The sequence below is a fragment of the Tubulanus polymorphus genome, chromosome 1 (assembly GCF_964204645.1).
Source record: "Tubulanus polymorphus chromosome 1, tnTubPoly1.2, whole genome shotgun sequence".
Taxonomy (NCBI): domain Eukaryota; kingdom Metazoa; phylum Nemertea; class Palaeonemertea; order Tubulaniformes; family Tubulanidae; genus Tubulanus; species Tubulanus polymorphus.
In genome coordinates, this window is record NC_134025.1 from 26,632,219 (window position 1) to 26,653,286 (window position 21,068).

At 36.1% G+C, this 21,068-nt stretch overlaps 4 protein-coding genes across 16 annotated transcripts; 2 read left to right on the plus strand and 2 right to left on the minus strand.

Annotated features, from left to right (window-relative positions):
* Positions 1-397: 397 nt before the first annotated feature.
* Positions 398-14,172, plus strand: LOC141906865 (uncharacterized). 8 transcript variants are annotated; one of them, XM_074796314.1, is made up of 17 exons: positions 398-540; positions 931-1,189; positions 1,312-1,506; positions 7,839-7,913; positions 8,233-8,373; positions 8,730-8,841; positions 8,922-9,008; positions 9,088-9,219; positions 9,641-9,753; positions 10,899-11,190; positions 11,302-11,322; positions 11,517-11,843; positions 11,937-12,007; positions 12,093-12,197; positions 12,271-12,365; positions 12,450-12,519; positions 13,723-14,172. In XM_074796314.1, exons 2-17 carry the CDS (start codon positions 938-940, stop codon positions 13,951-13,953), a joined length of 2,319 nt encoding a protein of 772 aa, XP_074652415.1. In that variant the 5' UTR covers positions 398-540; positions 931-937; the 3' UTR covers positions 13,954-14,172. The 8 variants fall into 8 exon arrangements, with proteins under 8 accessions (XP_074652415.1, XP_074652431.1, XP_074652448.1 ...); XM_074796330.1 differs by lacking the exon at positions 11,302-11,322; XM_074796347.1 differs by lacking the exon at positions 8,233-8,373 and having other exon boundaries at positions 399-540.
* A 47-nt stretch (positions 14,173-14,219) lies between these two features.
* On the minus strand, positions 14,220-15,471 carry LOC141914871 (EEF1A lysine methyltransferase 1-like). 5 transcript variants are annotated; one of them, XM_074806202.1, is made up of 5 exons: positions 15,421-15,471; positions 15,046-15,185; positions 14,850-14,932; positions 14,482-14,759; positions 14,220-14,374 (listed from the first exon to the last, which is right to left on the minus strand). In XM_074806202.1, exons 2-5 carry the CDS (start codon positions 15,175-15,177, stop codon positions 14,238-14,240), a joined length of 630 nt encoding a protein of 209 aa, XP_074662303.1. In that variant the 5' UTR covers positions 15,178-15,185; positions 15,421-15,471; the 3' UTR covers positions 14,220-14,237. The 5 variants fall into 5 exon arrangements, with proteins under 5 accessions (XP_074662303.1, XP_074662304.1, XP_074662305.1 ...); XM_074806203.1 differs by lacking the exon at positions 15,421-15,471 and adding an exon at positions 15,253-15,401; XM_074806204.1 differs by lacking the exon at positions 15,421-15,471 and adding an exon at positions 15,271-15,400.
* Positions 15,472-15,560: 89 nt separating this feature from the next.
* LOC141909626 (microtubule-associated tyrosine carboxypeptidase 1-like) lies at positions 15,561-19,377 on the plus strand. Of its 2 annotated transcripts, none has more exons than XM_074800143.1 (7): positions 15,561-15,669; positions 16,978-17,453; positions 17,531-17,681; positions 17,868-18,036; positions 18,118-18,285; positions 18,370-18,708; positions 18,796-19,376. In XM_074800143.1, the coding sequence occupies exons 2-7, from the start codon at positions 17,011-17,013 to the stop codon at positions 18,993-18,995; spliced, it is 1,470 nt and encodes a 489-aa protein (XP_074656244.1). In that variant the 5' UTR covers positions 15,561-15,669; positions 16,978-17,010; the 3' UTR covers positions 18,996-19,376. The 2 variants fall into 2 exon arrangements, with proteins under 2 accessions (XP_074656244.1, XP_074656254.1); XM_074800153.1 differs by having other exon boundaries at positions 15,579-15,599; positions 18,796-19,377.
* A 120-nt stretch (positions 19,378-19,497) lies between these two features.
* On the minus strand, positions 19,498-21,052 carry LOC141914715 (ubiquinone biosynthesis O-methyltransferase-like). The gene is made up of 5 exons (XM_074805986.1): positions 20,895-21,052; positions 20,426-20,708; positions 20,097-20,339; positions 19,850-20,009; positions 19,498-19,764 (listed from the first exon to the last, which is right to left on the minus strand). Exons 1-5 carry the CDS (start codon positions 20,984-20,986, stop codon positions 19,628-19,630), a joined length of 915 nt encoding a protein of 304 aa, XP_074662087.1. The 5' UTR covers positions 20,987-21,052; the 3' UTR covers positions 19,498-19,627.
* Positions 21,053-21,068: the final 16 nt, after the last annotated feature.

The window sequence follows — 21,068 nt, forward strand, 5'->3', positions numbered from 1 at the left end:
AATCGTTTTTTATTTCATTTTGGGGATGTGGTTCTAATTGAGTTTTACGAGAGGCCGTTCAGAGCTATGGACATCTACTAGGAGATGCTGCCACATGCAGTAGTGGCTCATTTGTGAATCAAAAGTTTTTTGCAGTTACGACAACGCTAATCACGAACCTGAAACCTTGAAACAAAAAAACATTTCATATTAGTAATTCTTATTGAAATTGGTCTTCCTAATGATAAAATTTAGTATATATTATGATTTGTATTATTAAATTGATGATGATAACAGCTTACTTTATTTCATACCAACGTCGCATCAGTAATGAATTTTACTTTTTTGTCAACTGGGGATCTTGAAACGTTTGACAGCTGTCAAAATTTCAAAATAAACAAATCGAGCACGTGGAAGTCAAAAATGTCACTGAGTTCAGAAAACCGGTTGTTGTAGCATGAGTGTGTTGAAAACTAACTTGATGGTCATGTAATAAGAATTTACGATATAGTGCCAAAGGCATCGTTGGATCTACGCAGGTTTAATTCTGAAGATAAAAAGGTACGTTTCATTCGTATACCTAAGCGTGATTTAACTGGCCTCTGTCTACCTTGGAGTAATTCAGTCTGATTGCGCCAAGGTCTAATGAAATGGAGGCTCTTTTTCAAAAACGGGAACGTGTCCTTAAGAATAATTGTGGGTTACCAAATGCTCCCTTCTGCATTATTCAACTAGGCCGTGTTTCCAAAACGTTTAAATTGAATTTCCTTCAACAATTGCAGTGGTTTCAAATAACGAAAACCGGACGATTTGAGACGTTTTTGGATATGCGATTCTCTGAAATAATACTCTTCAATCGCATATAGCACCAACTACTTAACGCCTGACCTGCTTTACTTTTCCTTGTTTATCATAAGCTAAAAATCCTTTTCAATTTTTTACATATTTCAGCGAAAAAATGTCCTTACATAGACAAAGCGCAAGTTATCCAACAGTGTGCGAAGTAAATTACGATTATTTTATCGAGGAAGATGAAAGAATCACACCATTTAGACTTCCATCTGCCCAACTGAAACATCATAAATATCAAAATGATGATTTTCGTTGGGCCTATTCACGTTTTAGCGATGATTCAATCATCAATCATTACAGACAGAATTTATCAACACGAATGTCTGATCACCATCTTCCACCTCCACCTGCATATCATGTAAGCATCACCTTACCCACCAAAACAAGTTGAGAATCTGTCAGACTAGGAATGACGCGAATCCAAAAACTCACTCTCGGATGTGCAAATACCGGACCAAGCGGAATATTTTTTACTTTCAGGCAAGGTGTACAACATCACTTGGTTATTTGAATCAAGGTAATCGCTCACCTGAGAGATGTCGAACATCATATCATTTACTTTTATCTGATGAGGAAACTGAACCCAACCGATCACTGCCCAGTATTCAAACACCATTAAATCAAAACAGCTCAAAGTTGAAATGGGTTGAACCACTTGGGCAATGGATGGAGGAAGTGAGTTAAAACTTTGAAATCAGAAAATAAATTATATCTGAAAAGTGCAAAGACACTTCAAACCTATACCACGCTCTTGATAGGCTGCGTAACAATTCACAGTCTCAGTGTTCAATACCATACTGACATAAATCGTGGATTCACTGTCAAATTTCAATCATGGACTCTTAGAGTCCTGTTTCAATCAACTCCTGCGTTCTAACTATGAGTCCTAAGCGTGAACTAAGATTTTCTTATCTAATTATGAAATATATAACTGATCACCAAATGTATTGACAACTTAGTATCATAATTCAGACAACGGTGAAACTATGGGTATACCACCTTTATCCTGAATGAAAGAGTAAATATCTTGAGAGTAAACATATCTCCCAGAATAAATACATATAATTCATGAGTTTGTTCTGGTAGCAACACGTAACAATTACTAAAAGGTTCCAAATACATTTCAAATCAAATATTCAAATTGTAAGATATTCAGTTAGAGTACATGAAATACATGTACGTAAAATCATGAAACGCTTTAGCTCAGATTTCAGCGTTGTTAAAAATGTGATAGGCTTATACCTCAGATCGTAGTATAAAGAATGTCTGGATTTCTCCCGAAAATACGTGTATGGCATTCGCTACATTCTGGACCACCGCCATTACTGCAGAAGAATTCGCTGTTAGCAGAAAAAGCTAGGAAAAACCGTGAGATCATAAGATTTCCACCGATAAAAGGCTTGAAATCTTCAAAATCTCCAAAAAGCTCATCTTCAGCCCCGAATCTCACACTATTAGGGCGAAGCACAGGTCTATCATCTATCTCAGACCAACAGGATAACACTTCGGATATAGGTGATGATAAGATGCCCACAAATGATAAGGATAAAGAAATATCAAGAAGATGGAGTAACAGAAATGACGAGTTTATTGGAATGAGTGAGGATAAAAGTTTCCTCGGTACATATGATGGCGATGAATGTTTTTCAATCGAATTTCATCATCAGTGCGATGAATGTGAAGAATATGAAAATTGTTTAGATTGTCATAACAACTTTAAACCAGTATTAGACCGGAGTTGGGCTTCTCTTCATTCTGCAAATTCGCGCAGTGATAGAAAATTATCTCATGTTATACCGTTTTTGAATGATAAGGACCGAGACGAATCAACATGTTTTGACTCCCCGCCGTCGGTGACAAACTGGGAACCAATTAATGAAGGATATATTTCTGCTGATTTTCACAGATTCAGTCCTCAAAACTCAGCTGATTCTGATGATGAGGTGGGTTACGGATAATTTGGTTACATATTTCTTAATTCTTATCACAGATGATACTTCATAAACCCTTACATATGACCTTTCTTGTGAAATGAAACTGACTCTTGCATATCTTAGAATTGAGAACCATCCACGATAAATTAGACTTGAAAGTCCAATGAACTGAATGGGTTGAATAAGTAATCTGTCGTTAGGAAGATATCAATTATGAACCATTCAGAACTTGGAGGTTGAATCTATCGAATACTGAATTGAAATATTTCATTATCGAAAAATCAATCGTTATTATCACGCGTGACAATATGAAACCGATGAAAACCGATTCAAAATACTCTCTAATTGGTATTATTATATTCCCCTGGGAACTTCATTCAATCGTTTCCCATGAAGAAAACCACCAAGTTGAAGGCAGTAACAGTTTCTAGATCGAATGAAATGGAGAAAATTGATTTTTGCTGAGGTATTAAAGCGTGATATCAGCTGAGAATCGCTAGTTATGTGACAGGCTTCATAATTTCGGAATTAAATCATTTTGATATTCGCACGAGAAAACGCTATCTAGAACTTGCTTGGCTTCACTACTGACACTATTTGATGGCTAAATTACTGTCTGGATTCAACAAATACGTTTATAATTGACGGACTGCATCTATATAACACTGGGCTTATTTTATTCATTGCTGAAAATCATTGATATTGAATGCTAAGCTAATCACCTCTTTTTATGTTCAAAGAACCTCTTCAAAAGCGACAATTTTCATTTCCAGTTGTATTCGGAATTTCTCAGGAAATGGCCGTTTCTATTTCGAGTTGTTTTTATCGCAACAAAAGAACTGCACTTGCTGATTGAATGTAGTTGCGTGCGTTTCGATGATTATTGTCAATGGAGGATTACCCAAAAACCATAGAGACAGTAAGCTTATTGAATTGTCTTCACATGTATCTATGGAATTGATTTATTAACTGTAGGATGGCGAGTAATTCCAGAGAAAACCAACAAAATGCTCACGTATATTGGTCAAATATTGCTTTAGCGGTACGGACTGGACAGGGCGCTTACAGGTATATCGATGCATATACAACTGGACAAAGAAACAGTTACTCAAATCTCAGTCGAGCAAATAATTTTAGAACTTCATCGTCAAAAAAATATTTATCAGTGCAACTTTTACAAGCATTTCCGACACTTACCTCGAATGAAACATCATCATACAGAAACAGTGGATTAACGACGAGGAAAGATAAGAAAAACAATGCACCGGTATCATCATCGATTAATTTTGTCCATAAATCTGCATCTTTAGTTAAAATGCCAAATGCAATGGAAGAAATTAATGCGGATAGCAATTTAAAGAATTGGTGGCCATTTTTGAGGATACTTATAAAGCAAAAGGAATTCTACAAGCGTAAACAGCCAAGTTTTTCATTGGAAGGGCACAGTATGCTGGCATTGCCTCAAATTAAACATGATGTCCCATCAGTGGTTGAATCTTCATACATTTACAGACAAAAGTGGAGGACAAATTTGAGAAAGTTAAAAACTGCTTCTACAGTAGTTCCAGCTACGAATTCGGGGTTCTCGAAATACCATCCTCCTAAATCAACCCATGAACATTCGTCCTCAGAAGAAACAGGGCTGGGTTGTCTAACCCTTACACTCGAGGGTTTTGATGTTAAGAAAGTCATACTTCAGAAAAAGGTAATTAATTAACTGTTCGATCGAGAACATTTTCTTTGCAAATTTTCTCTGTTCGCTCGTTTGATATGATACACACAATAGAAACCGTATATATTTCGGTGCATTAAAAATGAATGCGTATTGATTATAAAAATGAATCCTGTTTATATCTTTATATCATTCGAATATTCTTATATATTGTTTAATATAGACAAGAGCTATATGCAACGTAATAGGCGTCATTCATTTGGAACATTCACTTTCTTCAACGGTGAACACACCGAGGGACACCCGCACCTCTAGTTCAATCTTAAACAATTAATACCGATATCATACCTGCTGGGCATTTCTGTGACCCGATTATACAGTCTTTTAACACGTTATTGAAGGGGTTTTCATCAAATTACAGTTATCCTAGCACCTTTCTTATACTCGATTAATTTGTGATTTCACTTATAGCCAATGAGGTCCAATTTGTATATCGTGGGAAACTTAACACATTTTTCTTCTTAAAGCTTCATATGTTGTTATTGCCGTTAAGGCTTCTGCGGATAATGGTTTTTAAGACACCATTGCGCTGGATTTCTTGCAAATTAGTGTTGACATTTGAGCTTTTGACTCAATAATCTCTACAATTCTCTCTGAGTCCGACTGTTTACAGTCGATTGATTTTTTGATTCAATGGAAAGTGAACTAAATTTGATGTTATGATCATCTATTGCTGCAGGTGCGATTAATGGATGGTACAATATAGAACACTAATTAAACAGTAGAATACTTAACTGAAAGGATACTTTCCATAACTGGTTAAAACATTCTGCTATGTGTACATATTAATGAACAGGATACACACTTGAAATTGGACCCTGAGGAAATGGCCGGACTAATTCATTTAGTCTACTATTCACCTGATGAATAAGTAATTTTGATTAGAAAGGCGTTTTACTTTCTTCAGTGTCAGTGTGTAATCGCCCGAAAGAGACTTTTAGACGAAGTTAATTCAAAGTTTCAAGTGGCGAATGCGTATTTGACCTGAATTCTGAGATTATTTAATCAAAATGTCAACTAACAGATCATAAAGTAAAAATGTCGGAATTTGATTTTTTATGACTATATAAGGTATATATCGCACAGAGGTAACAGTTGTTATCGAAGTTGGGTTTTGAATCGATTTGAAGGATTCCATTAATATTTCCTCCAAATGTATAAACCTAATACACCAATGTGACAGGACAGGAGATGAATTGAAAGGATTATCAGATGTGCTACGTGGATGGATAATGATAGTCTCATAGACAGTTTCGTGGTATACCGGCTTAATCTACACGACGACAGGAAATTGTTTCGTGCAAAAAAGATTCAGCGATTATGGCAACCGAAAAGAAGATCCGGATGTATTCAGAAGATCGTGAAGAACAAAGTTTTACGCAGGTTATACCATTGAATTTATTAACCACAGAAAATCAACGTGATTTAATGACCGCTGATAGAGATTCAATCGAAATTCTACAACGATTATGCACTGAAACTAGTATTGATATTTACACATATTTCAAAGTTGATTGTAATCGAGAGATAAATACTCCGTATTCGGTACTGCCTTGTGGGCATCATATTCATGGAATTTGTAAAGAACAACTTCATAATCCGGATGAAAATAAACTTTTACCGGCCATCGTTCAGTGTCGGGAAGACACCGCTATTCCTCAACTTGCGTTTAAAAAGAAAGAGAAAACGTCGTCTCAATTATTACAGCTTCCAGAATCCCAAAAACAACTTGTCTATAAATGGTGGCCATCAATGAAAAAGGTAGCGGTATGTATCTATTAAGGTTGCTTTAGTTTTTATGAGTATTTAGTCTCGGAGCACATTTAAGTTAGGCCAAATTAATTTCTAAGCGATTTGAATTGAATGGTTACTTGGAATTCAAACAGATTATAACAGAAATAATCATGTGAGTTTAGGCGTATGATATCAATAAGGTATAACCAGTGAGATCTTGAAATTCTGTCAAACACTCTTACAGTTTTGTAGCGAGACAATTTTCTCCTTTATTTGACTCATTTTCCTTTCATTTCTATTACAATCTGCAAGTAGCGTTTAGTAAGAAAAGAATCATTGCATTGTCAGGTTTACAGGTGAAATCCTTTCACTTTAAACATTTCCCAATAACCTGTTTATGGTTGTCGTTGCACTGCATGACAGAACTGTCATTCATTTCAGTGTCAATAAAACCAAAAGCCTTTTTTCTAGTGTGTAAAAGGAATTTTTATTTGCGACACGGCAAAGTTTCGAGATCTCCAAATTTGTGAATAAATGTTGAAATGACTATATAGGTCATTCTTAAGAATACAAAAACAAGTACGATCAACCTGAAAAACCATTCCAAATATTTCGACAAAATCTATTCTATGCTACGACCACAACTTGAAATCACTTAGTTTATCTGTATTTAGGATTACTGGCATCTCTGTTTTCCACTCGGTCAATGTCTAACAAAGAAATCATTTACGCTTTGGTGAAGATCAATTGTAGAAACCGAGGAAAACTACTGAATCATATAAATTGACAGGTCAATTTATGAATTGATACATAAATGTTACATAGGTGTCGTAGATGTAATTGTTACAGAGGTGAACTGTGTGTTAAACATTTCGACGATACATCAAGTGTTCACCACAATGACATCAATGTATATATATATTACTTTTAGAGGTGTTCAATAACGCAGGTCTACATATTTCCTGATGATATGTCAATTTTTGTAACATTTCCTCGATCTGGTTGCGGTAAGGTTAAGCAAATATGTTATAATATCGAAAAATTAGCCACATTTTCTCTAGCTCAGCAATTACAGGTAGAATTGTTGCCTGGAAACTGCGGTGTAATGTTTTATGGCCAGTCGTTAGTTTTATTTGCTTTTATTTTACGTTTATTAATTATGTGGCTGTTTAATTGTGTGTACACGTGACTGTGGTAGTTGTCTGATATTGCTAGCGCTTGGTTAATCACCGAATGAAGTAGGGATAATGGATAGATCATGTTTTCTAGACAGACATCATTGATGTGCCCGTCTATATCAAACGCGATTTATGATGCATGCGCATGCCAGGACTGCATCATCTCGCCCGCGGTTATTCTATTTCAAAAATCATTCATAAATCAATCAAAGATATTCCGTCAGAATTAAAAAAAAGGTTTAATTATGTATGGCTAGAAGGCTTGGAAGAGTCAACAAAAAATGTCAGTGGGATGCATTGAACAAAAGAGCTGGAACTTGTTGAAATGAGGAATACCTTTCGTCGTTGCGTTTGTATTCGTGAATATTTGACTATAGTTTTTCATTTCTATCAATAACGTAAAATAATTTCTTTCCACGTGTTTTTCAGACACAGAACCCAGTTCCTTATTTGTCGTTCATCAATAATCCGACATTTTTCGATCGGGGAATTCACAGTGAAGGGGTACGTAGTTGAATAATCTTGATCAAGTGGAATGCATGTTTCAATCAACGTTACTTTGATTTAGAGACCTATCAGTATTTTCCTCCTAGCTATGATTTTTCATTTTCCTTGTCATTCTCCTTCTATGTAATTAGTGTAACGCAAGCTTTGTTTCGTCAAGTAGACTCTGCCTGGTAAATTGGTGCCTTGTAAATTGGTAAATTTTAAACAGCACCCAATAAGGCCGAGTCTACTGTATCCTTTTAAAGCTTGACTGAAGCAGTTACTTTATATGGAGCTCTGCCTTTATACATATATCATATATATTTTTTGTGTGTAGGACCTTTTAGATCGGTCAGCTCCACCTATTGACCATTATTGTGATCGATTTATTCCACCTATTGAACCCTGTGAACGCTTCCTTTCCCATATGCACCTATTTGATCACTCTGCTCCAAATAAAGACGAATTACGTAAGCAGGTAAGATATGATCATTCAAATACTTAGCATTTTAAATCATTGAAACAGCAATTTGCCTCTTCACTTCTTGAGACATTTAGCTACTAAGCTACCTTACCTTTTATATCTCAGTATCTCAATGGGTCTGCTCCAGAGAAATTTGCAATTGCGTGTCATATAAGGCATTAATTATTTAGATGTACAAGATTGAATTGGGCTTTTTTTCATACGCATGCTGGATTACTATCAATTATGGACCTTATTCCAAGATCATTAAAAATTTCAAAAATTATCATCACATTTCAGGTAAAAATCTGTATAATTTCATTTTCTTCGATGTAATTTTTCATCATGAATGAATATTTTCTTTTTGTAAGAAACAAGAAGCGAATACGAAAAGAAAAGCCGCTTCATCATTACGCATAGAACCGAAGAAAGAACCCACAAAACGTGTCCTACCTTTACCTGCTTCACTTAGAAAACCAAAACGTACGTCAAATTTAGATTCGATTTCCAATTATCAATGATAATCTCTATCATTTCTCATTGTCGTAACTGTTTATTCGTAGCTCTTAAGAAGAGGGAAGAAGTAGTACTACAAGAACCTCATGCTAAGTCACCCAGTCCCCCACTACCCGAACCTGATCTTACGGAAGGTAAATATGATTAAAACCGCAAATCGAAAATCAAGTTGAAAAGCGATGTTTCAATCTAAATGTGGTTATATATTCTCAGCTTTGAGGGCAGATTTTCTGAAAAGATTCGGTAATGATGGTATTCAATTTACGGAAAATTCAAACGTAACATTTCAAAGTTATTGCCGTGCACGCACTAGTGTCTCATTGCCCGAACAACCTGCTCCTAAAGGTAAGTCAGTGATTGCTTCTTCAAACGGTATCTAACGATTTGATCGTATGATCGGTTACATTGTATAGAAAAGAGTTGCATGCATTACCGATATGTTAAGCATACATTTGATCGTTTCCAATTTATTATGAACTCTTTAGGGAAGCGCAAACTTAAATCAAGTGAGTTTCTCTTTCATGCATGTCTCAGACCTACTGTTTAGTTATAGTTAGTAGGAACGATGTTTTTGCATGCCACCAGTTTACATCAGTCCCATCTTTTATTTATTACTTTCTCATTTATATCTCGCGTAAGGATAAGTTTTCTTTGATAGTTTTTGAGAACTTTTGGGCGCAGTAATATGAAATACATTTAATTTCTCCTGATATTCTAAGGCTCTGTCGAAGTCAAATGCATAATATTTTTGATGACAAATTTCCAGATTTCACCCTGCCAGTTACTTCGGTTACATCCTCCGTAACTGATAAACTAATCAGACAACAACAGCAAAACCAGAAGCCTTTGTCACCATTATATATCCACGAAGATTGTTTGGTAAGTCGCACAAATCTATTAATTGATAATCACTAACTTTTCTGAAAATATTTAGCTTCTTTAAAGTATATATTTATATATGTATGTATATTCTATATTCATTTAGATTGGCTTTTATTATCAAATTTTAAATGCTTTTATTACAACCGATGATTAATCAGGAAAATGGCAAGAAGGTTGAGATTTCACTCAGATAATCTGAATGACTGTTTAGTGATAACGAAGCCAGTTACTGAGGGTCTAGTCCGGGTATATATATACATGTCTTCATTTTTTGCACACGATACACAAAAAATCTTTTAATCATTATGCAAAAGTTTTCGAAAGTTTGAAAAAAATTACCTAATGAAAGTTCATCATCGAAGATTTAAACAGGAATTTATATTCTACTGTCAAAAGCATAAAACTTGAATATGAAGAGAAAGTGCGTGCGCACACACACAGATTATGATTCGCTATAGATATGCACAACAAATCATTATTTCAACACGTTTAGCACTAGTGTGGTGATGGGAACAGCACATTTATACCTGTGACAAGTAACAAAACAAATATCATGCATCTTACTACATATAGGAAACAACAATTATAAAACAAAACAGATCTAATAAATTGAAATATGGTCGTTTTGCTTGGAGAAGTCCCTGTTCCAGTGCCAAAGAGAGAGGGAAACATATCAACATATTTCAGGTAGCAATCAGAGTAACAAAGTTTCTTTCATTACTAGACACCAAATTGTTTCATAGATTTTAAGAGAATCGTGTTTTAAAGTACTTTGTACGTTCCACTTTTGATTTTATGTTTACTTTGGCTAATGGTGAAGAAAATTAAATTTCAGTTTCAAAAGAATTTATTGGAGCATGATTAAGTAAATATTTAACGATTGATTTAGGAATGTAAACTTAATCCCTCAGCAGGAACTTTTTACTTGAAAAGATTGAAAGCAGAAGCTTTTATCACACTGTGGTTGTTACAAGCAAGGCGTACTGTTTTTAAATTTTTGCCTGGATTTATTACTATTGGAAAATAATCATGGATATCAAGATCCTAAAAGTATGATGGATTCGAATGAATCGTGTTAGTACCGGTAACTATATTACTGTAAATCTTCGACAGCTACTTTAAGGTCAATTTGATCTTTTTAGCCTAAAGAAACGATATATAAACCAGAAACACCGACTACAACTAATACATCACCTGAGCCGGCTGTAGAGTCAGCACCAGAGCCCGAACCACCAGAACCTGAGGTGGAACAGCCACTCGTCCAGGAACCACCACCAATACGCAAACCTCGAGGTGGAATTGTCAAAAAAGAACGCAAACAAAAAGTGAAAGTAGAAGCGAAGCCACCAACACCCCCACCACAAGCTCCGGTGTTTGATAGGAAAAAACGAGTTTCGTGGATTTTTGGAGATGATGGCGATTTTAACGATGAAGGTAATGATTTCATTTCGAGCTAAGTCTTATTAGGTTTCAGGTGCAGCACACTGAGCTTGCATCGTAAACTATCTATATTAATTACATTTACATTTTACTTCCCCTCCTTAGATTTCCAACTGGACATAAATGGTAGGTCGGGTGTGTTTTAAATTATTCTGCTCGTGTACATGTCACTTGCTTCGCGTTCTTCTTTTCTCTAGTTTCATTTTGTGTTGTTGTGTTTGCTCTTCGTGTTCTTCTTGTAGATTTTAAACCTTACACATAAACAAGTGCCGAACCACTAATGCTGTGCATGAAATTAATTCTTGCCAATATTGTTAAAGGTCCTGAGATTAAGAAAGAAGAGACCCCGCCAAAGACACCAACCCCTCCGCCAGCTACACCCACACCAACTCCACCACCTGAGGTAGAACTACCTGAAATTCAAGTTGAGGATTTTGTCGAACAGGATGAAGGTGAAAAGAAACCGAGATGGGGCAGCAAAGTTCGTGATACATCATTAGCGGATGAATTGCGTAGACAACAGTTAGCCGAGGAACGAAGACGGAAAGCTGCTCTGTGGTTCGAGAAATTGAAAAACCGTAAAAACAAAAATGGTGTCGAGGTTGAATATGACTCAGATGATGAAAATGGCCCAAATTTTGATGATTGTAGGTTATTTCATTCACTATAACTCTAGTAAAATCCATTTCTAAGATGAGGTAGTATGGATTGTATATTGTGTGTGCTTCTTGTCATTTCAGATAGCTTCTTATCCAAATATTGCATTTTTAACAAAGGGAACTTAGCCATGTACAAAAGAGCATATGAAGCGGTAAGAATATTTCTTTCGGAGATTTTCGAATTTTTTTTATATTGGTTTTAGTTATTGAATTATTTGATCTATTTTCTTCGTGTAGGTAGTTTCAGCTGATAATGGTAGTTTATCGTTTGAGGAATCTATGATGGGTCTTCGTGGTGTCAATCCCCGACTGACAGATGTAGAAGAAGAATATCTATACAGAGTAAGTGCAGATTTATAGGAGTGATCCTTAGATTATCAGAGATGTAACTAATCGAATCTTAATCTCTCAACAGATTCTTGATTTATGTGGTTACAATGTTACTGATGGTGCAGATTTCAAGCTGTTTTCTGTGATGTGTGCTCTGTCTCAAAAACTGTCCTCCGTTGAGTAAGTTTAGTATAGAAGTAATTATATCATTGTAGTAATATCATGTCCATGTTACTTTTTATGGATGGTCTATTAATCTTTCAGTCAATGGATGAAGAATATTATTGGGCGTGTTGATTTCAAAATGTTGGATATGAAAATGTTCATGTGTCGGGTATGTTATCATATATTGGCTCTAGTTCTACTGACGCATCAATATTCTAGTTGTTTATATGACATAATTATGGTGGCTGATAAGGGCCATAGCGTAAAATTCCTGGTATGTAAATGAGGGCGCCAGAACGCCAGAACGCCAAAACGAAAAAAAACGTCCAATTTTCTCTAAAAGTTCGTTTTGGCGCGCCAAAACAACGAATATTCCGTTTTGGCGCCCCCGCCAAAACGAACTTTCATTTTGGCGCCCCCGCCAAAACGAACTTTCGTTTTGGCGCCCCCGCCAAAACAACGAAAAACGTCGAAATTTCTCTAAAAGTTCGTTTTGGCGCGCCAAAACAACGAATATTCCGTTTTGGCGCCCCCGCCAAAACGAACTTTCATTTTGGCGCCCCCGCCAAAACGAACTTTCGTTTTGGCGCCCCCGCCAAAACAACGAAAAACGTCCAATTTTCTCTAAAAGTTCGTTTTGGCGCGCCAAAACAACGAATATTCCGTTTTGGCGCCCCCGCCAAAACGAACTTTCATTTTGGCGCCCCCGCCAAAACGAACTTTCGTTTTGGCGCCCCCGCCAAAACGAACTTTAAACCACGTAAAATAATTCTATATATACGTAAAATATTTTCATTTATGCAAATTTATGCAAATTACACACAAGATCAACGCGCCAATTTGAAAAATAATTTTACTCTGGTTGAATGCTTGTTTTGGCGGGGGCGCCAAAACGGAAATAACCGCGCCAAAACGAACTTTTCTTTGTTTTGGCGCGCCAAAACGAACTTTTAGAGAAAATTGGACGTTTTTCGTTGTTTTGGCGGGGGCGCCAAAACGAAAGTTCGTTTTGGCGGGGGCGCCAAAATGAAAGTTCGTTTCGGCGGGGGCGCCAAAACGGAATTTTCTTTGTTTTGGCGCGCCAAAACGAACTTTTAGAGAAAATTGGACGTTTTTCGTTGTTTTGGCGGGGGCGCCAAAACGAAAGTTCGTTTTGGCGGGGGCGCCAAAATGAAAGTTCGTTTCGGCGGGGGCGCCAAAACGGAATATTCGTTGTTTTGGCGCGCCAAAACGAACTTTTAGAGAAAATTGGACGTTTTTTTTCGTTTTGGCGTTCTGGCGTTCTGGCGCCCTCATTTACATACCAGGAATTTTACGCTATGGCCCTTATCAGCCACCATACATAATGGGTATCTGATCACTTTCATTTCAGACACTCTGGGAATGTAACGTCGATCATGAAACAAATACAATTCCTCTGCATCAGTTATGTGTAGAATTGAGAGCTGGTGGAATAAGCGCTTCACATGAACTGGAAGTTCGTGAAAAACTTAGTCATCTACACGCATTGGATTTACTGGACTTTTTAACATATATTCCATTATTCCTGATGATACATTGTAGCGTTGTGGACAATCCATTAGATGACAGTCGTGACAAATAAACCGAACTGTAGATATTTTAAATTATAAAATCACATCAGTGATTCAAGTCATTATAACTGAATATCTAGTCCAGTTACGACTTAATCATGTTGCAAGTGCTTTTGTATAGTCTCTTTAATATGAACTCATTAGAATCTATGAAACGCTCCAATGATTGTGAACACTCCTGCCGCTGTGATAATCCTTCCTTGTTTTATATGCACAACGATGAAATAATAAAATCAATCATATAAAAAGATTTTTTTTTATTTTCCTAAATTCGACACAGAATCATCAATCACTGTCAATCATTCAGTAATAATGAAGGTTTAAAGTTTGTGTAGCAGAAAAACGTATTCGACAGTTTATTCGAATGTTTCGGTAAAAATCCACACGGAGTTACCCCTAATAAACTCTTAGCAGAATCTTCCATTATCGCACCTGAAAAAAGAGAAACGTCAAATAGTGAGATAATTTGAAGTCCAAAATAATCCTGAACCAAAATTAATTGACTCGATTTAACCCAGAACCAAGGAACTGGTACTTGCCTGTACAGAGAATGATCTTATCCTTGGCCATGAATTCTATTGATTGTTTGACTTTTTCGAGACAAACGTCTGTCAAGAATGGTGGATCGGCCACCACAATATCTACCTGCCCCTGCAGGTTAGATGGCAGTCTACACGGTTCGTTATAATCATAGAATATAAAATCCTGTCCATATTTTGCGAATCTTTTATCATATTCCAAAAGAGTTATTGAATCGACTACAGGATTCAGTTCCTTCAGTTTCTTATACACACTGGGAGAACTTAAACAAACTATCCTATATAAGGCAAAAGAAAAAAGTTTAGAAGGTTGATATTTTAATCCCTTATCATTGAGAGAACTGATAATTCATTGACTACAGACATACTTGCCATGTTCACCTGCTACAGCTATTGCTTCCTTTGCTAACTTTTCTGACGTGTCGTCCTCATACCAAAATTGACTTAGTTGCTGAAAAAACGTACAGGGAAAGGTTGGTTCAAGATGAATACAACGAAAATTGATCACATGTCGTGTCAACAAGGAAAATATTATAATTGTAATCTGCATCAATTAACGATTACCCAATCTTCTGAAGGCATACTCGTTGCATCTTCGATATCTTGCGATTCCTGCACCTGTTTTTCCGTATAGAACTGTTGTAATGCTGCTAGAGTTGCAGCGGACAGCTGTGGTACATCATCATCGTCTTCCATTATACAAACTAAAAGGAAACTCAGTGGAATTATCAGTCTTATCATGTAATAAAATCTATTTGAGTTTTACTTTACAATTGACAAAATATCCACTTTCAACTTTTACAGTTCGATACACTTTTCCCTCGGCCGGCAGGATCGGGGAACATTGAGGGGGAGTAGCTTTTCAACAATAGAATACATTCAAGTTATGTGGAATACCAGAACTTAAATTTGGTTAATAAGTCACATGTTGATACTTACGACTTCATAAATCAATCAAAAATGATTGCACCGGATCATTGATATCGGAGCCGTCCCGTTCAGTATAACCCGGATTTGGACTTTATATCCGAGCTTTACACTTATCTTCACCGCCGACGTGTTGCCTGGCAACGTTGTTTAAATATGGCGCCTTGTGGACTGGGAAGAACGAATGAAATGTAAATTTTATGCTCTCAAGAAAGTGTCGATGATCTGAGCGAGTTATTGCAGTTTGAGTTCTAGTGGAGGGTAAAGAAAAAATGATCCATGTCAAAATGATTTATGACATTTTGAATTAAAGTAACAAAAGAATACTGGAGACTGGATGGAGTGGAACAAGTCAATCCAAATCAATCAAGAACGAAGTTTCAATTTCAAATGAAAAAATCACCACAAATTTCACGTCACAAACGAAACCAACGAAGAAAACAATTGTTAAAAATCCTTATTTTGGAAAAGAAGATAATTCAAGGACTTGATTAAGACCCTTCAATTTCAAATATTGATTCAAATCACACTCACAGTAGTGGCGTTGCTGTTGGAAGTGCAGTGATTTACCGGAATGAATGACATTTTTTTCTTTTTTGAACACTACATTTTGAAATTGAAGTAAATTCGCTGAGGAGGTAACATATTAGAACCAGTCAGAAATCGGCAATTGGTCGCAGCAATCAAAATTGCTTCCAACGTGCCTGGATCACAGTGAAGCCTAAATAAGCCTAGTACCGATGAGATTGATTAAAATCATCATTTTTTTAAGTCCTCGCCCCACAACAAAAGTAAAAACCTGTCAAATAAAGTTCCCTTCTAAAAGCTTTGTTTGTAATATCATAAATTCCTCCATTGAAATGCGGAAAAATGCGCATAGAGCAGTTCAACCTAAATGTAAATAAATCACTATTTACATATGTTTTAGTTTAAATGTTTAGATTATGGAATTGAATTCTAGTTGGTCTCAATATTAACCACACAATCTCCAGCTAATACATTTAATAGTAATGGGTACCTGTATAAGTAAGAGAAGCACTATGGTGTGGACTAAAGAGGAGTTTCAAGCTCCTGTAACAGGCACTGTGTTATATTTAGCTCTCGAGGAATCTTGGGACGGCATTGTTAGTAAGATTTTAGCATTTGACGTAGGTTAGAATTCCATTCCTTTTTTGTGGTACACAACATTTTTGTGTGGAGTTTCATAAGAACCTAGCAACCAGCTATACAAACAATAGAAAATTCATTGATTATTTATCTTGTTCTCGTAATTGTAATTGGATTCTAATGAGATTCTAATTAGATTAATGCTATGAATAATAGATTTGTAAAAAAGTTAATGCGAATCTTGTTCAAATTTCCTCAGTCATTCATTCAGTTTCTCACTTTTATCATGGCTGGAAAACTTGGCGTAGGTTTATTTGATCAGCCTCTTTTTATTCAGGTTATTCCTAGTTTTAAAAGTGTTTTGAGAGTAAGTTTCAAGTTAAGTCTTGAACTCTGTGTGATGCTTCATTGACTGAATTTAGATTGATCTGTAGTACATTTGATGCATCAAATTCATTTCAGGTAAAGTTCCCATCTACGGATATAGTTGGAGCCATGAAAGCTGAGACAATCATCCTGCAAGGACACCAAAAGGTGAAAAAGCCGAAATATCAACGGAAGGGAAGTGTTATACAAACTCTAGTCCAAACGCCTTTGAAATATGTGCCAAAGTTTACACCAACAAATCTCCTGGAACAGAAGGAACAGTTTCTTACATCTGGCATTGTGCCAAAATTCAATTTCAAAGGATCTCAGGAAGCAATTGAAAAAATTATCTCTACAAAAAAGGCTGAAATTCGATTCACATATATGGCAGAAGCCAAAAAATGCCTTGATCTTACAAAGGAACAATTTGGAAGTGTAGATACATTTGTTGCTGAAGCATATGGAAAACGAATTAATCATTTGGAAGCATCGGCTTACCTCGCTCAATATTTGACAGATCATAATATTGAAGGATCTATGAAAATAGTTTGGAGTCCTGATTTGGCTTGCAGGTAAATTTTGTTTTAGAGAGTTAGCCAATCTTTTTTCCTGTTGATGATACTTGCTAAATGAAATTTGTTATTTCCAGTGCACAGATGTGTTGGCAAGGACCAAATATCCGATATAATAAACCAGAGGCCCGGAAATATACTTTATGGATAAAAAACTCATCGGAAAACACTTTATTAAGGGAACACGGCATAAAGGGTCTTGCAGATCATGAAATTGGCACTCATTTTGTATCTTTTTGCAGAACAGAAACTCAATCAAACCTAGTCAGATCATTTTAAATTTCAAAGTTATCAAATCCCGATATAATTTGAGGTCTACATAGATGATTTTAAAATGCGAAATTTAATCCGGATTTTTCAAATCCCAGTACTTCTTTTTTTACCGTATTTTCTTCCTTAACTTAAAATATTCAGTTTAGAAATTTGAATGATGGTTTCCAGCCATGGTTTTCTGACCGTAAGAAATTTGGGCTAAAAGGACTTCAGTCGAAAACTTTACAATGTACAGAAGAAGGGATTGCGACGATACACACACTGTTGAGTGCGCAACATCATTTCCTTGCTGTTTCTGCATTGACTTACTGTAATTAATTTTCAATTCTTCAGATTCTGCGAGTTTTCATGAATTCAATCACATTAATGATTCAATTACATATTTTGATAGACACAGCATGTATGTCGACAAAAATGAAGTTTCGCGAATTATTCGACCATTTGCAGCAGTATGTCATCGATCCTGAACAGCGATGGAAGCACGTGATGAGGGTGAAACGTGGTTTAGAAGATCCGGATGAGATGGGCGGATATGGGAAAGATCAGTGCTATTTTGAGGGTACAAATCGTTCTTTTCGATCAGTTGATATTCAATATTGAATGAAATTTTTTTCTTTTCAAATTAATGTCATTTCATTGACAGGTGCTGTCGAAATTCTTCGTAATATTGACAAAATTGACTTCACGATGTTAATGAGTGGAAAAGTGTGTTGGAAGGATATACCGCGTATCAAGCGAGTTGTGCGCGTAGACTGCATTAAACTTCCGCAGTTGATGCGAAATCTCGATAAGTACAAGAAAAAACTGAGGGAGGTGGCGAGGATTAATGGTATTGCAACATACACGAAACCTTGCGTGCGGAAATCTAGTCGAACGAAACGCACCAGTAAAACAACTATACCAGTGAATAATGAGAATAAAAGGAAAAACTCGGCTGTCTCGGTTAACACTACGAAACCTGTCAATTTTTCTCCACAAAAAGGTATTATCAACCTCAGTTAGAGATATAAACAATGATATTCTCATTTTAAGATAATGCAATAATCAATACAAGTTCTTCTCATTACAGCTGCCCCGACGAGTTGTACCAACGTGCATAGTACTACGAACAAACTATATGATAGATTTACTAAAGCCGGTGATACAGCGGCATACTCGATTCAACAAGCTTTACTCGACTCTGGACGAAGATTGATGCGCAGAAGTAAAATACCCGCTAACAAACTACAGGAAATGGCAACTGGTCAGCTAACGATGGTGAAAGCTTGATCAGAATTTGTTCATGTTTTAGTAAAATGTTTATTTCAAAGATTTATAATAAATTTAAGTATATACCGGTATTTGTTTGTTATAAAGTCTAGGCTACATGTTGACAAATGAGTTTGTTTGTATACTTATGTTGATGTTTTGATACTTTTTGTATACAATCTTTACTATGTACTTATAAATTCACATGTTTTAAATCAAGTAAAAAGCAACTGTTTGTGAAGTATTATTACACGTTAAAATCATGCTCAAATCACCGTCACTGAAGACATCACTTGTATTGACACGTAGAAACTTAGAGTTTAATAGTATCATTGGCCATTTTAGTTAGCATTTATTTAATACCTGTATGTCAGTTATTGTTGGCTTTAATCTTGAATAAAGTTAGTGTTTTTAAATTCTTCTTATCTTCATTCACGATATATTTTCCAATGAAGGATAAACAGCAGTATCACCACAGAATGAGGAATGAATGGAATTGAGGAAAGAGGACATTTCTATCTAATGTTTCTTTATTAATGTGTAGCTACAATTTCAAAATACTCTTAGACACATTTCGTTCGACACAACAATTGTATTCCTACATATTGAGCGCAACTTTGATAGTGTTCTGACACCGGTTCATCTTGTTTCTTTCAAGAGACTGAATCTGTTTCAATAAGTCTTTTTTGAGCAACAATAGCGTAACTGATTTCCTTACAACTAGACCACGACCATCGTTCTGTAATCGGGTTGTACACAAGTCCATGCACGAGTTTGATATCCATTCCATCTGAAATTATTCAATACTTGTTCCTTCAAAATCGCTCATAAGAACCTAAACCAAGCAAAATATATTCAGTGCTGCATAGACTTACATTCTACAAATGATTTTTTTAGCTCTTCTATTGGGATAAATTTTTCATATTCATGAGTTCCCTTAGGTAGAGTTCCTAATATATATTCAGCCGCAATGATTCCCAAAGCATATGATAATGGTGTCTTATTTATCGTTGACATAATAACCATTCCACCTGGCTGAAAAATTAAAGACATTGGCTACAGAATGTGGCTCGCATCTTTTCCTCAGTTCCATGATTCGCTAATATATATCGGCTCGCCTACCTTAACTAAATCACAGCACATCTTAACAAAATTCTGTTGATCTGTTACGTGTTCAATGACTTCTGATGCCACAACAGCATCAAATTTTTCACATTCAGTAAGAACTAAGTCTTCCAGTACACCGTGTACGTATTTGATATTATGAGCTATTTCTGGATCTGTTTTGGCATGTCGCTGTGCCACATCAATACCGTCTTTCCCCGCATCTAAACCTAACACAAAAGCACCTAATCTTGCAAGTGGCTGAAAGAAATGAAATTCTTTAATTGGAAACCTAAGTCTATGGAGGTATTCCATAAAAATGGGTAAGAATGTGTTCACAAATTTACCTCTGACAAAATACCCCCACCACATCCAACATCAACAATCCATTTGCCTTCCAAACACTTCTCGATGTTTTTATCGCGATCAGGTCGTAACGCATCGCGCACCAATGGTACACGTAACTCATTCATTTGATGGAGAGTTCGAAGAGGACCGGAAGTATCCCACCATTTTTCTGCTAATTTATTAAAACGATTGATTTCTGCTTCATCGAGGGTGTCCACAGTTGGTCGGTGTTTGTGTTGTTGATTATCAGCGGCAGCAAAAACACTCGCAGAGTAACAGAATCTGAAAAGGAAGATCAAACTTTGAATAAACGTTCTGAAGGTGGGAAGTGTTTAAAATCATGCAGGCTATCCGATCAATGAGGAACAGAACTATAAAATGATTCGACTTAACCACCTGCATCTATCGACACTACCTGCTGGCTACCCAACTCTGATACGAGCCCCGTCTGTGATGAGTAAAACTTACAGCTTTTTCGATATATCTTCATTTCGGAGATATCTATAGCTCTCACCGAGCACCAATCGTCTTAAACAATAAGTCCGTGTTAGTATTGACATTTTCAAACGTGAAACTCCAGAACTTTAAGCGGAGATATTTTTGTTTTTTGAGTTTTATTTACTTCCTGGTTGGGGGCAGCAC

Excerpts from the sequence above, each read along its gene's own strand:
- LOC141906865 (XM_074796314.1), top strand. The coding sequence starts at position 938 with ATGTCCTTACATAGACAAAGCGCAAGTTATCCAACAGTGTGCGAAGTA. Across the intron at positions 8,374-8,729 it reads AAGACGAATTACGTAAGCAG|AAACAAGAAGCGAATACGAA; the intron begins GTAAGATATGAT and ends TCTTTTTGTAAG. Across the intron at positions 12,198-12,270 it reads AAGAAGAATATCTATACAGA|ATTCTTGATTTATGTGGTTA; the intron begins GTAAGTGCAGAT and ends ATCTCTCAACAG.
- LOC141914871 (XM_074806201.1), bottom strand. The coding sequence starts at position 15,326 with ATGTTCCCCGATCCTGCCGGCCGAGGGAAAAGTGTATCGAACT. Across the intron at positions 15,186-15,283 it reads AGGGAAAAGTGTATCGAACT|TTTGTATAATGGAAGACGAT; the intron begins GTAAAAGTTGAA and ends GTTTCCTTTTAG. Across the intron at positions 14,933-15,045 it reads GTATGCCTTCAGAAGATTGG|CAACTAAGTCAATTTTGGTA; the intron begins GTAATCGTTAAT and ends ACGTTTTTTCAG.
- LOC141909626 (XM_074800143.1), top strand. The coding sequence starts at position 17,011 with ATGAAAGCTGAGACAATCATCCTGCAAGGACACCAAAAGGTGAAAAAG. Across the intron at positions 17,682-17,867 it reads ATGAAATTGGCACTCATTTT|TTTAGAAATTTGAATGATGG; the intron begins GTATCTTTTTGC and ends TAAAATATTCAG. Across the intron at positions 18,037-18,117 it reads TGTTTCTGCATTGACTTACT|ACACAGCATGTATGTCGACA; the intron begins GTAATTAATTTT and ends ATATTTTGATAG.
- LOC141914715 (XM_074805986.1), bottom strand. The coding sequence starts at position 20,986 with ATGTCAATACTAACACGGACTTATTGTTTAAGACGATTGGTGCTCGGT. Across the intron at positions 20,010-20,096 it reads TGTGCTGTGATTTAGTTAAG|CCAGGTGGAATGGTTATTAT; the intron begins GTAGGCGAGCCG and ends TTAATTTTTCAG. Across the intron at positions 19,765-19,849 it reads AAAAAAATCATTTGTAGAAT|ATGGAATGGATATCAAACTC; the intron begins GTAAGTCTATGC and ends GAATAATTTCAG.